The following is a 16,155-nucleotide window of genomic DNA, read 5'->3' as shown; positions in this document are numbered from 1 at the left end:
CACCAGTAGGTGCTTAATAAATATTTGTTGAGTTCTGTTGTGGTGGTGGTGAGTTAAAAATTATTAAAAAAAAAAAATCACTTCCCCAAAAAACAACAAAAAGAATTATTTCATTGTGAAGCTCAGGGCCATAAAACTAATTCAATACAAGCCATCATTAAATTTTTTTTCCCCAAAGTAAACAGATAGACAATGTCAAGTCTATTTATGATGTCTGAAAGCCAAGGGGATTCGAGACAGTAGGAGGATGTGCCCATCCTGTGCTGGACATTTGACACCCAGCCTTTGGGTGGTGTGGGCACGGGTGTGTTGGAGGTAGGGAGGGTGGAGCTGGGAGACGAGAGGGCTGGTCCTGGGGTCTTGGCCTGTTTGAGGTTCTTCCAAAGTCCACCTACAATTCTGGCCTGATTCCAATATCAGGCAGGCTAGGGGGTCTGGTAAAGGGTCCTCCCACCCCTCCCCGGGCTCCTGTCCCAGCAGTAGAGGAGAAGCAGGCCTGTCCTCCCTGAGGTCAGCTGCTTTGGGGGAAGAAGACTGGGCATGTCTGGGCAGAGATTTCCAGACGCCGAACAGCCCTAGAGGTCAGTAATTGTAGCTGCTTCCAGCCTGCATTCTATATTTTAGTTGATTTCTGTTCAGATTAACACTCTGTTCTCTGCAATTTTTTTACAAGCAGAAATCGAAAATGTTTCAGATGAAGGAAGGAAGCCAAGGTGGGGTACAAGTGGGGATGGGGAGCAGCAGGGCACCTCACTTGCTTTTGCATCTGTTGGAAGCACTGGTTGGCCTTTCGAGAATTGCTTTCATCCGTGTCACCTCAGTGTATTGCCTGGAAATGACGGGTGCTGGGCATTCTAAAGCTGCTAAAACAGGGAAGGCAATAAGCAGAGAGCTCTGGATGAGAAGCAAAAGGTCTGTGTTCTAACCATCACCATTGATTTGCTGTATCCCCTGAGTCAGGCCTCTGAGCCTCCCTTTCCAGCAGTGTATGTGGTGGGGATTACCCAGGAGATGACTCACCCACCCAATCCTCCCCTTCCCAGCCCGCAAATCCACGGCAATTTCTTCTGCTAAGGGGAGGTACAGGCGGTGAGGAGGAGGGGCTGGGAAGCTTAGCTCAGTGTCCCATTTCCCCTGGAGACCAGGTTAGCCCTTGCTTATCAGTGTCCCCAGTTCCGTCCTTCCCTGGAGCATTTGACAAATAACTTCTCACCCCTTTAGTTCTGTGGGCTTCAGTCGATTTCCTCTTCTGAGAAATACGGGGAATTGAACCCTCTTCTGTGAAATAAAGGGAATTGAATCCGTTCTGGCCTCCAAAAATGCTTTGTTGGGGTCTCTGGGTGCCTCAGGTGATGGGGAGAGGTGGTGTAGTGAGGGACCCATGGTGGTAGAGTGGGGCTTTTCTGGGAATTGCAAAGTGAAGTGTTCTTTAAAAAAAAAAAGGATTTTTTTTTTCTTTATTAATGTCACTCCTCGTGGTTTATTCAGGTGCTCGGGGTAAATCCTTGCCCAGAGTCAGTCGGTGGTGGGTCAGAGAGGGGGCTAGTCCGTCCGGTCCCAATAGCGCCGCCGTCGCGTTGCTGGGAGGTCCAACTCGCCCTCCCCACCCCCACCCCCCACACTGGGGGAAAAAAACAAACAGAACTGGGACTCAGTGCGGAAATATGTCAAGTGCACAAACCCAGGCGCGGAGAGTGGGAAGGAGGGAAGCGCGCCCTTACAGCCTGTGAGGTTGGCAGCGGAGTCACCAGGGACCCGCCGGAGCAGAAGCGCCGCTGTGGGCGGAGCGGCCGGTCCCGCCTCCAGCCTCTTTATAAGCCCGGCGCCCGGCGTCCGGCGGCGCCAGCTGAGGTGTGAGCAGCGGCTGGAGACCGTGGTTGGGAGACCCGGCGCTGCGCGCAGATTCACGGAGACGTCCCGAGACCCCCAGAAGAGGTGAGGGAGCCGGGGCGGGCCAGAGAGGATCCCGAGCTGAGGCTCCCGAGCCGAGCGAGTTCGCGTGTTTGTCCGTGCCCCTCGGGGGTGTGTGTCAGTGGGGGCGCGTGTGTCCTGTGTTCACAGGTGAATGGCGCGCGGGGCCCTGCGCGCGGGTCTCAGTTTGGGGCACACCAAGGGCTGCGAGTGCGCGTGCGGGGACAGGGCCCGGGATGCGTCGGAGGCTCCGGGAGCGGAGAAGGCGCCCAAGTACCAGGGATCTCCCCTCTGCGATCCCTTTCCTGGAAACTCCGCCGGGGCGAGGGAAGGCGTGGACCCGCCGAGGGTGCGCCCGGGGCTCCAGGCTCGGCGCGCTCGCTGCGTGGGGACGAAGCCCGGTCTGCGCAGGGCTCTGGGAGGGGCGGGGAAAGCCAAGCCGAACAGGTTCATCTGGGATCCATTCCCGGGCGGTTCTCAGATCCGATCGGTGTCGTCCCGGCCCAGAACCGAGGTCGGAGTCCCCGGTGCTGCTGAGGTCAGCTCCGGCTGTGTCCCGGGCCCCTGGGAACGTGTCGGGACACGTTCCTTAAGAGTAAGCTGGGAGGTGACTCACGGTGACAAGAAGACCCCGGGGAACAAGTCGGGTGACATCAGAACTCCGCCAGGGCTGGGAGACTGTGGCTCCGCCAGAAGTCCCTTCCCTACTTCTCCACGGTCTCTGTCCCCCCCACGCCGCCACCATCAGCACAGTGACCTATTTGGCTGGCACAGAGTGTTCCCAGGGAAACCGGACACCGGGAGGTCCAAGACCGGGTGTCCGGTCCCTGCCCCGAGGCGCGCCCTCTGGGACCCGAAGCCGCGGCCGGGCGCTGGGTGGGCTTGCGCCAGCCTGTCAGTTAGGGAAGCCCCGAAGCCGGACCTACCTCTCTCTCACCGCTGCCGGGAGAACCCCGGCCCAGCCTGCCCTTGGGTCGGCCGGACGGAGTCGGGGACGGGAGACGAGCTCTGCTCTGCGGCGCGGTGGGGGCACCCAGCCCCCGACGGGGGCGGTGGGGGGAGGGAAGGAGAGGTCCTGTGTTGTGAGGGATGGGGCTTCGGGGTGCGTCTCTGCTCCGGGCCTCCGTCACCTGCTTTCGGGCGCTCCAGGCGGCCGCAACCCAGTCCGGAATTCCCTCTCCAAGGACGACAGGGCTGAGCAGAGCAGGGCGATTCGCCCTTCGGACGCCACTGCCCAGCGCGGACTGCAGTGCGTCCGCCTTGTCTGGGGCCCTCGGGGGACACTTGCGCTCTCCCCGTAGGGACAAGAATCCTAGAAATGGGTTTGGTGCTTTAGGGCGCCCGGGCAGCTCCCTCCCTCCTTCCCCTTCCTCCACGTTGCGTTTCGGGGAGGACTTAAGAGCGGTTTTGTTTTCGTTGCTCCCGTCTATTTTTATTTTTCAGGGATCTGACTCATCCCTAGCTTTGGGCGTGGAGATAAGGTGGAGGGACCAGATCTCGGCGCGCCTGTGCGTGCGTGCTGTGTGTGTGTGTGTGTGTACGCGCCTGCGCGCGTGTGTTTCACAAGAGGCGGCGCGAGAGCGCGCTGTTTCCCAATAGTGGCGGGCGTTTCGGAAGCCTGACTGGCTCAGCGTGACGTGTTCGCGGCCCCCGAGCCCCCTCCCACTCCCCCTCCCCACCCCAGGGTGACGTGCAGCGGCAGTGGAAGCGAAGTTTTGGCGGGCGGGGAGCGCTTTGCAGGAAACTGACTCATCACAGCTCGCTGCCGGCCTCCCAGGCTCTGCCCACGCAGCTCCCCCTCCGCGCGTGATTTCCTGGAGACCGGCGCCCTCTTCTGGCCACATCGCTAATAGCTAATCCGCCTTCCCGTGGAATGAGGCTTCACCGGCCTTTGCTTCCCAATGTAATCTACTCTAGTACTGATGCTGAGTCTGCCCACTCCTCTCTTAAAAATAGTGCCCCCATTGGATCTGCAGTGTTTACTGAGTGCTTACTGATTATTTGGGAATGAAAATATGGTTGAAGTCCAAGGCATGATAAAACCCTAGCAGGGTTCCTCCTCTTGCCAATGGAGACCTGAGATCCGTAGTGTCTATTCAAGCCATTCTGTGTGTCCCATCTTGGCTGGCATCCCAAGCATGCCCATCTGGAGAACTGTCAAGCCCTTGAATTTAACTGTCTGGGGAAAAAGGGGCCTGTCAAATCTACATTTTGAAAAAGCTCCTCAAGTGGTTTTGATGGGTCTCTCTGGTGACGAAACTTCAAAATTAGAGAGGGAGTAGGGTTCAACACCAGAACGCAGAACACAGGGTGTTCAGGGCTGGGTTCAAATCCTGGCTGTGCCACTGGTGAGCTGTGCAACCTTGGGAAACTTACTTAATTTCTCTGAGCCTTGGTTACCTCTTCCGTAAAAAGAGCTGATATACCCATTTCTTCCAAAAATTAATATCCATAAACTTTTTTACAACAGCCCTTGGCACATAGAATACCTAAATAAATCTCAATCCTTACCCCTGAAGAGAGTGAGCAAAGGTTATTTGTGGGCTTTGTCCACTGTGCTATGTAGCCCCTCTCTATGTGGCAGCTTGAGTAGACACTATTGATCTTTTTAACCGTGTGGGTTCAGAGCAAGTCTTAAAACTCTTGCCGTTTAAACTTGGTCAGAGGTTGTCTAGTGCCTTCCCCTCCCCTGTGTGTTGAGACTTGGAGTTGTGGGCTTCACTCACTGTGAGAGGTGGAGTGGGGACAGGTAGATGTGGTGTGGGTCCAGGGCTTCCTGCCCCAGGAGGACACTCAGCAGGGCTTTCACCCTCAGAGCCTGCAAATCAGGACTTGTCCCCAGGAAAACCCAGTCCCTGTTAAAGTCACGCAGGTGCTCAGCCCTGGAGTCAAGCCAGAGCCGGGCAGGGAGGTGCCAGCACCCCCTCATGGGCAAGCTCACCTTCAGTTTTCCCTCTCCTAAAGTGGGAGGAGAGGAACCAGGTAGACCGGTGCCTTTAATTTTCTTTGCCTGCAAAACGGGTTCCTTGGATGCAGGCAGAATGGGGCAGGGGCTTCCAGGTTGTCTAGACTTCGGGTCACCTGATGTGCCTGGCAGGATGTGGCTCAGCCTGGGAGAAATCATTGCTCTGCCCTGCCCTGCCTAGCTCCTCCTTACCCGCAGGCTGCCTGCCTGATGACATCCTTGGGAAAGGCCCTCAGCCCACAACACCTGTCAGCTGCTGTCTGAAGGAGGTGGTGGCCCAGGTGGAGTGATGGGGAGGAGTCAGCCAGAACTAAAGGCAGAGAGAAATAATATTCTCCAAACACTTTCTCTGTACTTGGTACTGCTCAGAGGGCGTTATCTACAACCGCTTAGCGAATCCTCACATCTGGCCTCTGAGACATTCGCTATTGTTATCTCCTTCTAGAACTGACACCACAAATAGATGTCCCTTTCATCATAGGCGATTGGAATGTAAAAGTAGGAAGTCAGGGGGTACCTGGAGTTACAGGCAAGTTTGGCCTTGGAGTACAAAGTGAAGCAGGGCAAAGGCTAACGGAGTTTCGTCAAGGGAACGCACTAGTCATAGCAAACACCCTCGTCCAGCATACATAAGAGACAACGCGACACATGGACATCTCCATCTTATAGAGGAGGAAAACAGAACCCAGAGAAGTTAAGCCACTTGTCGAAGGTCGCCCAGGAGAGCCTGGATTCCAACCCAAGTGGCCTGGTTCCAGAGCCCTCACCTTTAACCACCAAGATACAGCTGTTCAACTGCCTCACCTGGCGGGGCCCGCCAATCATTTCCTTGAGCCTGCATCTATAGCCCTGCTCTTTAGACATGTATGCAGTCCCATTTTACAGATGAGGAAACTGAGGCCAGGGGACTTGAAGCGACTCTTTGAAAGTTGAGGTAGGAAGTGGCAGAGCGAGGACTAGAACCCAGGTGCTTTTTAACCCTAAAATCCAGAGTAGTTTTAACTAACTGAGCAGGATTACTCCACATGAGCATCTAGACTGAGGGATTTGAGAGGAGGCATCCATTTACTTGGGAATTGACCTCCCCAGCCGGCCGGGCCTGGAGTTAGGAAACAGCTGGACTGACAATTCACACATACCTGGGGGCATTCACACCCATGAGGGACACCTCAGGGGGAAAAACAAATTGATTTTAGCTGATAACACCCAGTGGTAAACAGGACCCTGATCCCTGCTATTGCAATAAACTTGCCTTTGTTGACATAAACTTGCCCTTCAGCTGCCCACTCCCGCAGTGACCTGGGGGTGTCAGCCTGACTGACTCTGCCCCTCACACCCTCTCTGTGGGTGGAGTTTGGGAGAGCCTGTGGCAGGAACCCGAGAGCCCCTCTCACCTCCCTTTCTAGTAAGGAAACTGCGCCTGAGGTTACAGAGTGGCGTGGCCCGGAGAGGGAGCATCCGACTTCCCGAGCATCTCACTTACGTGCCCCGGGTCTTCCTTGTGTTCCAGCCACAGGTGCCATGTCCGAGCTGTCCAGGGACGCGCATCAAATCCCCCGCAGCAGCAAGGCCTGCCGCTGCCTCTTTGGTCCAGTGGACAGCGAGCAGCTGCGCCAGGACTGCGACGCCCTCATGGCCAGCTGCGTGCAGGAGGCCCGAGAGCGGTGGAACTTCGACTTTGTTACCGAGACGCCGCTGGAGGGGGACTTCGCCTGGGAGCGCGTGAGGGGCCTCGGCCTGCCCAAGCTCTACCTGCCCGTGGGGCCCCGAGACGACCTGGGAGGGGGCAAGCGGCCGAGCCCCTCGTCCGCCCTGCTGCAGGGCACGTCTCAGGAGGACCACTTGGACCTGTCGCTGTCCTGCACCCTCGTGACTCGCTCCCCTGAGCGGCCCGAGGGAACCCCCGGTGGGCCTGGCCCCTCCCAGGGCCGGAAACGGCGGCAGACCAGCATGACAGGTGAGGACGGGAGCAGAGGAGGCGGCGGCAAGGGATTAGGACTCCCAGAACTCACTGCAAGGGCTGACCTATCTGGCCCAGCTTACTCATCGCTCTGAGAGGGGGGAAACAGGCCCAGAGAGGGGAAGTGGCTTGCCTGAGGTCACACAGCAAGTCTACTACCAAGACCAATTAGGTGACATTTATTTGGAACATTGATTATGTGCCAGGCTCTTTGATAAGTGTCTAGATTTATTTTAGTCCTTATAGTGATCTAATATCATAGGACATTCTTGGCATCCTTTTACAGGCAAAGGAACAGGACTCTGAGAGGTAGAATGATTTGCCTAAGGTCCCATGCTGAATTTGCCGTGGAGAGTAAATGAATGATAATTTCCTGGCTGCCTTATCCAAACCTAACTTGCCTTCCCCTTCATACGTACACACCTTCACCTGCACTTCTCAGCCTATTTTTCTCTTTTTGGCACTTTTTAAACTATCAACAGCTACTTACATATTTTGATATAGTCCATCTCCCTAAATAGGATCCTATCTTCACAAGAAAGAAATCTGTATCTTTCTTGTTCATAACTGAATCCTCAGCACGTTGGATGGTGTGTGACACATAGCAGGTGCTTGAAGAAAATGGAATAAGTGAGGCTGGCAGTTGAACACTAACGATGCCAGGCCTTCAGCCAACGTCTTTTTATTTTTAACTTTACAAATGTATTACTGTTATTATTTTGGCTGTACGGCTTGTGGGATCTTAATTCCCTGAGCAGGGATAGAACCCAGGCCACCTCTGTTGAGAGCAAGGAGTCTTAGCCACTGGACCACCAGGAAAGATCCAACCAAGGTCTTTCCGGAAACATCTCATTTAATCCTCCGAGCACCATACCAGTGTTATCCTCATTTTATAGGTGAGGAAATGGAAGCTTAGAGCAGTGCAGCCAAGAATCCTGCAGCACATTTGCAGCTGGGTCAAAACTAACAATAATAATAATAAAACTAACCTTTATATGGCTCAGACATCATGCAGAACACTTTTCCTGGATCAAATAATGGAATCTCCAGAGCAGTGCTCTCTGATAGATCAGGCTTTGCAAAGAAACAGATGCCCACTACTGCTGGTCACATATCGCTGCTGAGTGCTTGCCATGAGGAGCTAAATTTTTCTTTTAGTTTAATGTTAGTTAATTTAAACAGCCACCTAGGATTAGCAGCCACTGCATTTGGGCAGCTTGGCTTAAAGCAGGCCCATGGATGTAAAGTCTGTTATTGATCACCTCTGTGAAGCGTGGGGGGATGTTCTGTCTGTATGTAGCCCTCTGGGAGATGGGCTAGAAGTTTCCAGAATTCTTCCCTGTACTTGGCAGTGTGACTCTCTGGCCCTGGGGAGGGGTCCCTGGTCCCTCTGCAGTTTGCACTGGGCGGGTGGCTCTGCTGGGCCCTCTTCCTCCTGGCCTGGCTGATGTCTGTTCTCTCTCCCCAGATTTCTACCACTCCAAACGCAGGCTGATCTGCTCCAAGAGGAAGCCCTAACCCCACTGCTGGAAGCACGTCCTCGTGGGAACAAGGGGGCCACTGCGGGCCTCTTCTGTACCTTTTGCCTTGGTCCTTCAGTTTGTGCGTCTTAATTATTATTTGTGTTTTAATTTAAACGCCTCCTCTTGTACATACCCTGCTTGCTGCCACCCTTCCCACACCCCCAGCCTCTGGCATTAGAATTATTTAAAAAAGAAAAAAATTAGCAGGAAAAAATAGGCTTATTAGATTGCTAGGTATTTTTATTATATGAACCATTATTTAAACCCTCTTCATCCTTTGCTCGGAGAAGGCAATGGCAACCCGTACTCCAGTACTCTTGCCTGGAAAATCCCATGGGCAGAGGAGCCTGGTGGGCTGCAGTCCATGGGATCGCTAAGAGTCGGACACGACTGAGCGACTTCACTTTCACTTTTCACTTTCATGCATTGGAGAAGGAAATGGCAACCCACTCCAGTGTTCTTGCCTGGAGAATCCCAGGGATGGGAGAGCCTGGTGGGCTGCCGTCTATGGGGTCGCACAGAGTCGGACACGACTGAAGCGACTTAGCAGCAACAGCGGCATCCTTTGCTTTCCTCGTCCTCGCTTCTCTGAGGCTGGCATGACCCCCATTCTCTGGGTGGCACTCTCTGGAGGGGCCTGGCTCCCTCCCCCACTGCCATCTGCTGGGTGTTACGAAGTCCTACCCCCTCTTTCCTGCGTTCTCAGACCTGAATTCCTTACAATCTGAGAAGTAAATAGATAGCACTTTGAAGGGGGCCCAACAGAGTTGGAGGCGTCATCAAAACTTTGGTTCCCCTTGCCCCCTCTAAGGTTGGGCAGGGTGACCCTGAAGTGGGCACAGCCTGGAAATGGGGCTGGGGGATTGGACACCCTCCTGGCCCTTGATTCCCACCTCTGTCCTGTGAAGGCATGGGGAAGGTAGGGGCCCGTAGCAAACCACCCCCGCCTCCCCACTCCCCCCCTCCACAACCACCATCCTCAGGGGAGCCAGTCTCAGTGTTTGGCTTCCCTGTCCCCTGCATTTTTCCAGGAGCCCCAGAGGCCCCTGTTTCCCAGCCAGGCTCTCAGTCCCTCTCTGCTCCTCTCCCTTCATCCATGCCCTTTCCCTTTAGTATCTTCTCAGCCCTGGGTGGCAGCTCTGGGGGGGTGCCCTAACCCCCAACTCAGTGGACTGGAAGGGGAAGGGACATGCTAGGCATAGGGTTCCCCAGTTCTACCTCAAGCAGCGACTGCCCCCTCCTCTTAGCTCTTGGGGTGGGGGTCCTGGGTGGTTAGGCAGGTCTCCTTGAATGGGATCTCTCTGTGTCAGGGGTAGGTGGGTGAGGAGCAGATTTTTCCAGGAGGGACAGTGTGACACCAGCCCCTGGAACTCGTCCAAGGACTTTTTCCATTTGCCCCACCCCTTCCCCCATTTCATTGCACTTTGAATAACAGCTGAAGGAGCCAGATGGCGAGAGCAGAGGCTGTGGGTAGGACATGCTAAGTGGGCAAATATGGGTCTGGGAGATGTGAGTCATTGTCTTTCCTGGCGCTGAACCACTTGGTGGGTCTGACCCCAGACACCTTCCAGCTCCTGTAGCATCCTGGCCTGGACTGTTTTCTCCTAGCTCCCATATGTCCTGTTTCTTCTGTCTCCACCTAGACTGGAAGCCTCTCAAGGGCAGGGAATAAGTCCTGTACTGCTCTGTACGCTTCAAAGCCCTGCCCACAGTGCTGAGTATACAGCAGGTGCTCAATAAATATTCCTGATGACTTTACTTGTAATATTAGTGTTGTGGTCCATATACCTTACTATTTATAAGAACAAGTAGGTGGAGGTTTTTTTAATTACATAAGCACTTCAAAAAAAAAAAAAAAAACAGTTTAGCAAAAGAAAGACCAAGACCACAGAACAAAAAGCAGACAATAACAAAACGATAAGTCATCACACCTCTACAGATCGCCACTGTCAGTATTTTGGGTTCTTGTCTGTGGTTTTTTTTAAAAGTAAAGAATATATTGTGACTCATCAGAAAAAGTGCAAGTTACAAAAAGATATAAAATGCAAACTATAATATATAAAAATGCAAATTACAAAAAAAATGCAAAATCACAATAAGACACCAGTACACATCTACCAGTGGAGAAGGCGATGGCACCCACCCCAGTACTCTCGCCTGGAAAATCCCGTGGACGGAGGAGCCTGGTGGGCTGCAATCCATGGGGTCACTAAGAGTCGGACACGACTAAGATACTTCACTTTCACTTTCCACTTTCATGCTTTGGAGAATGAAATGGCAATCTGCTCCAGTGTTCTTGCCTGGAGAATCCCAGGGGCAGTGGAGCCTGGTGGGCTGCTGTCTATGGGGTCGCACAGAGTCGGACACGACTGAGGCGACTTAGCAGCAGCAGCAGCAGCAGCAGCACACATCTACCAGAATGACTAACATGAAAAAGACTGATAATGCCAAGTGTTGGTGAGGATACAGAGCAACTGGAACTCACATCTCCTGGTGGAAGTGTGAACTATTTCATCTCCTTTGGAATAACTCTTTGGCAATATCTTCTAAAGATGCCTCCCCTCGAGCCTAGAGGAGGAACGATGACTAGGAATTCCATTCTTGGGTTTGTTCTCAAGAGAAATAAACACACATTTGTGCCAAAAGATATTTTCATAGCAGCATTATCCAGAACAGAGCCTATGAAACAACCTAAATGTCCAGAACATAAGAACAGATACATAGACTGTGGTATCTGTATATGATGGAATCCTATATGACATTAAAAAGAACAAGGTACTCTTACATGAATCTTCTGATTATCTGTTTATATTTATCAACCCTAAGACTGACTGACTGAAGCCTTAGTAGCTTAAAACAGTAATCATTTCTTTGCTCTGGATCCTGCAGTTTGGCCAAGAACTACTTTTCAAATACCGAATAAGCCTCTGTTCTATGGACCATGGCTTTCCTCCAGAACCCCAAGGGTCTGAGATGAGGCTCTGCCCTTGGGGCTTTTGGAGACTTTACACTGTTTGCTTATCTCCCATGGATATTTCTAGTATTATGGGATATGCTGGGTCACACGTCCCAAGTGTTTTCCCCATAGTGAGGACCTATTGCAGAGCCTCTTTAGCTCTGGACTCCCCTTAAACAATACATGAGTCGTCCAATATTGCTGGAGCAATATTCAGTACACTGCCTCCAAAGTCCCTATCGGCCACCAGCACTATGTCTCTTTAGTGGTAGGATGTCCACAGTATAATAATTTGTCCTTTAACCATGTGGGGCACCTAGACAGTGTACTAAAAAACAGCGACATCACTTGGCTGACAAAGGTCCGTCTACTCAAAGCTATGGTTTTTCCAGTAGTCATGCACAGATGTGAGAGTTGGACCATAAAGAAGGCTGAGTTTCAAAGAATTGATGCTTTTGAATTGTGTTGGAGAAGACTCTTGAGAGCTCCTTGGACAGCAAGGAGATCAAACCAGTCAATCCTAAAGGAAATCAACCCTGTATATTCATTTTAAGGACTGATGCTGAAGCCGAAACTCCAATCCTTTGGCCACCTGATGCAAAGAACTGACTCACTGGAAAAGACCCTGATGCTGGGAAAGATTGAAGGCAGGAGGAGAAGGGGACGACAGAGGATGAGATGGTTGGATGGCATCACCGACTCAGTGGACATGAGCTTGAGCAAGCTCTAGGAGGTAGTGAAGGACAGGGAAGCTGGTATGCTGCAGTTTATGGGGTCGCAAAGACGCAGAGATGACTTAGTGAACAACAACCATAGAGGAAATGTCCCTGCATGCCTCAACTCAGTTGGCCATTTTAATCTTAACTAATATGATAGGTTCCTAAATTTTTGCGGGGAATGTGGTCATGACTTTTGATCTGCTTTCCTGATATGGATTGGAAAGAATGCATTGGCCATGTTATTAGCCTCTTACAATCAGAGCTATGGAGACTATTCTAGTGGACATGCTATACTTTATGATGTAATGGTGGCAACTAGGGCTGTCATCAGTGACAGGGCTGATAACAGTGACCATTATCAGTCACCATGCTTTGTTTATTTTTTTGTAGGAGCAGGTGGGGGCGGATTGGGAAACACTGTGTCCTTTAAGTTTCTGAGGGTAGGATTAACCTTTGCAATTCTACCAGGGATGTGGTACTGCTTCTCATTTACCATCTTGACCAGTGGGATAACTGAAGAGACTTCTACTCAGTCCTTTCCCTAAGGGCTTTTATTTCACTGGTTAGGGAACCAATCTGAGCGTTCCGCGACTTGCTGAGTACATCCATCCCAATTTGCATTCAGGGGCTGGGAAGTAGCCACAGACTCATTTGGACCCATTGAACTCCAGGAGGGAACAGCGCCGCATGACTTGCGGGAGCTCAGTTCCCCAACCAGAAATCGAACCTGGGCCCTGGGCTGTGAGAGTACAGAGCCCTAACCACCGGACCACCAGGGAATTCCCCGGGCTGTTTAATCTTGAGTCAAGAGAGAAGGCTCAATAAACACTGTCTTTGGCTGCCTTGTATTCCTCCTCTCCCCCAGTCCCAGTCCCACACCCCTGAGATCTCCTCCCATACGTTCGCCCTGTTCCTACCAAAACATATCAGTCAGACCTGCAGCATTCTGGCAAGTTATCTCCTCCAGTAGCAGTAACTCTACTTTTTCTACTCAGGCAATGCTGAGACCTGACCCAATTATTGGTCTAAGAGACGAGGCTGGCAAACTCTAGCTCCAGGGACCAGCTGCCCATTTTTGTATAGTTTTACTTCAATATAGACACACCCATTTGCTTGTTGTCTGTGGCTGTTGTTGTACTTTAAGTAGCACAAAAGCAGACATGAGTAGTTGGGACAGACACCATGTGGCCCACAGACCTAAAATATTTACTCTCTTACTCTTAAAGCATTTGCTGACCCTTGTCTACAGGTAGAGAGGGGAGGTGGGGTGAATCTTAAAGTGATGGGTGGGTGTTCTCCTCTAGCAGGGGAGAGCATTCTGCAGGCCTGGAGGGCTCAGGGAAGCAGGGAGTGTAAGATTCATCCATCTAAACACCTCCACGCCAGGACTCAGAGCCCTACTCTCTCCTTGCTGGCTGAAGCATGCATGGTCTCTCCTGTAGCTCTACCACCTTAATACCAAACCCTGGGGCTGATTATCAAAGCTGTGGTTATTAGCTATGATTATTAGTCAAAGCTATGGTTTTTCCAGTAGTCATGTATGGATGTGAGAGTTGGACTATAAAGAAAGCTGAGCACCGAAGATTTGATGCTTTTGAACTGTGGTGTTGGAGAAGACTCTTGAGAGTCCCTTGGACTGCAAGGAGGTCCAACCAATCCATCCTAAAGGGGATCAATCCTGAGTATTCATTGAAAGGACTGATGCTGATGCTGAAACTCCAATCCTTTGGCCACCTGATGGGAAGAACTGACTCATTGGAAAAGACACTGATGCTGGGAAAGATTGAAGGCAGGAGGAGAAGGGGACGGCAGAGGATGAGGTGGTTGGATGGCATCACCGACTCAACGGACATGAGTTTGAGTAGGCTCCGGGAGTTGGTGATGGACAGGGAGGCCTGGCAGGCTGCAGTCCATGGGGTCACAAAGAGTCGGACACAACTGAGCAACTGAACTGAACTGAACTGAGGCTGATTATCATCACAGTCTGCCCTTGGGCCATAAGAGATGAGGACCATTTCAAATGCTTTGATGGGGAGGTCTCTTGTCTCCCATGGTCTTCCCTGAGTTGAGCTTGTGATTCTCTTTCTTCAAGACTTCTAGGGAAGTTAACAGAGGTTAGCCAGTGCCAAATCCTCATAATTATCATGTGTGAGTGCTTAGTTGCTCAGACGTGTCCGACTCTTTGCAACCCAATGGACTGTAGCCTGCCAGGCTCCTCGGTCCATGGAATTCTCCAGGCAAGAATACTGGAGAGGGTTGCCATGCCTTCCTCCAGGGGATCTTCCCAACCCAGGGATCAAACCCAGTTCTCCCGCATTGCAGGCGGGTTCTTTACTGACTGAGCCACCAGGGATAGCCCTGTATTTTCTGTATGTCTCCCAGGTCTACCTCCCACAGCTGGGTCTTGGTCAGCAGGAGGCCACAGCCTACAGGGAACTTATCTCCTTACTCACTGCCAGCGTCAGGCCCCATAGTCATCTCACTGGTGAGGGAGCCATTTTCAGAAGCCCTTCTGCCATTTCTGGTACCAACTTTCTTAGATTCTCCCCCCTCCAAAAGCAACCTGAGACATGGGTGTGTATGTAGGTGATTTACCTGGGAAGTGGCTCTGGAAGCATGGAAAGTGGGGAATGTGGGAAAGGAAAAGAAAGGCAAAAGCCAGCGGAGGGGGGACTTTCCCGGTGGTCCAGTGGCCAAGACCTGGCGCTTCCAGTGCTGAGAGCCTGGGTTTGATCCCTGGTCAGGGAACTAGATCTTGCATGCCACAACTAAGACCTGGACAGCCAAATAAATACATAAATAATAATAATAAAGGGGGGCTTTCCTGGTGACTCAGGCAGTAAAGAATCCACCTGTAATATGGGAGACCTGGGTTCCATCCCTAGGTTGGGAAGATCCCCTGGAGAAGGGAACGGCTACCCACTCCAGATTCTGGCCTGGAGAATTCCATGGACTATACAGTCCATAGTGTTGCAAAGAGTCGGACACGACTGAGCGACTTTCACTTTCAAAAAAAAAGGCCAATGGAGGTATTGGTGAGCAAGGTCTGCTGTGTGCAACCATGAGGTCTGCAGAGACTGTGTGGAATGTGTCCTGGGTTTATCTCTCAGGGTACTTGCGTAGGTACCTCTGGGGTACTTAACTACAGATGCCAGCCAATGTCAATTGAGGGCAGCCTCCAGGAGCAAGTTCAGGTTGCTCCTTGGGCGGGTGTAGTTTTCGCGATGCCAGAGTAAACCAGAAAGATGCAAGCATTTGAGATGAGATGCTGTATCCCTGCCAGGAATTATTTACCAAAACTTCTGGTAAACACAGACTTGAGGCTAGGGATGCGGGTAGGGGTGTCAGCAGTGGCTGCTACAACCCTTCAGCCAGCCTAGTGTCCGGGTGAACAAGTTAGCAAAGATCTCTGCAGCTTTGCCCTTCCCACTCAGCCCACAGAAACACAAACACCATGAAGGTGGGTCTTTGCCTCTTGTATTCGGTGCTGTCTTCCAGCACTTTGAAAGTTCCCAGCACATCATGGGTGCTGGACAAGTATTTGTTGAAATTCACAGGGGCTTGAATTTCCTTGACCTGAACATTCGCTCTAGTCCTCAGCTTCACCCCCACCCCATCCCAGCTCCTACGTCACTGCCCCTCATCCCTCGACAATCAGTCTGGCGTGTGAACCAGGCCACCAGCCAAGGGCTAGGATGGAGAAGTTGGCAGTTCTGTAACTCAGTCTCCCTCTGACAACCACAAAAGTAGCAACAGCTGACATTGATTATCATCTGCCAAACACGGTTCGAAATGCCTTATAAGGTTTATAGCATCAAATCCTTATGACACACCTCTTAGGTGGGCACCATTATTGCCTCTATTTCACAGATAAGAAACTGAGGCGACCAACCTTTACGTCACATGCTTGAGGGCACACCCCTAGGAAGTGGTGGGGCGCCAGGATATTCACGCTGATGACCCAGGTCATATTACTTGCTCGATAACCCAGAAAGGGGAAGTGCCTCGCCCAGGGCTACAGCCACGTGACAGCTCTTCAGAGGAGCCTAGGGCACCTGTCTCCTGTGTCCCTCCTGGGTTTTTGTTGTTGCTTAGATTTTCTCAGTCTTAGGTAAAACACG

At 51.9% G+C, this 16,155-nt stretch overlaps 1 protein-coding gene across 1 annotated transcript; it reads left to right on the top strand.

Moving 5' to 3' along the window:
• The first annotated feature begins 1,670 nt into the window (after window positions 1–1,670).
• On the top strand, window positions 1,671–8,473 carry CDKN1A (cyclin dependent kinase inhibitor 1A). Its single transcript, XM_006050408.3, has 3 exons — window positions 1,671–1,935; window positions 6,387–6,833; window positions 8,305–8,473. Exons 2-3 carry the CDS (start codon window positions 6,398–6,400, stop codon window positions 8,352–8,354), a joined length of 486 nt encoding a protein of 161 aa, XP_006050470.1. The 5' UTR covers window positions 1,671–1,935; window positions 6,387–6,397; the 3' UTR covers window positions 8,355–8,473.
• The last annotated feature ends 7,682 nt before the right edge of the window (window positions 8,474–16,155 follow it).

The sequence above is a fragment of the Bubalus bubalis genome, chromosome 2, assembly GCF_019923935.1.
Source record: "Bubalus bubalis isolate 160015118507 breed Murrah chromosome 2, NDDB_SH_1, whole genome shotgun sequence".
Classification (NCBI taxonomy): domain Eukaryota; kingdom Metazoa; phylum Chordata; class Mammalia; order Artiodactyla; family Bovidae; genus Bubalus; species Bubalus bubalis.
The sequence above is the reverse complement of the archived record's forward strand: the minus strand, read 5'-3'. Positions and strand labels throughout refer to the sequence as shown.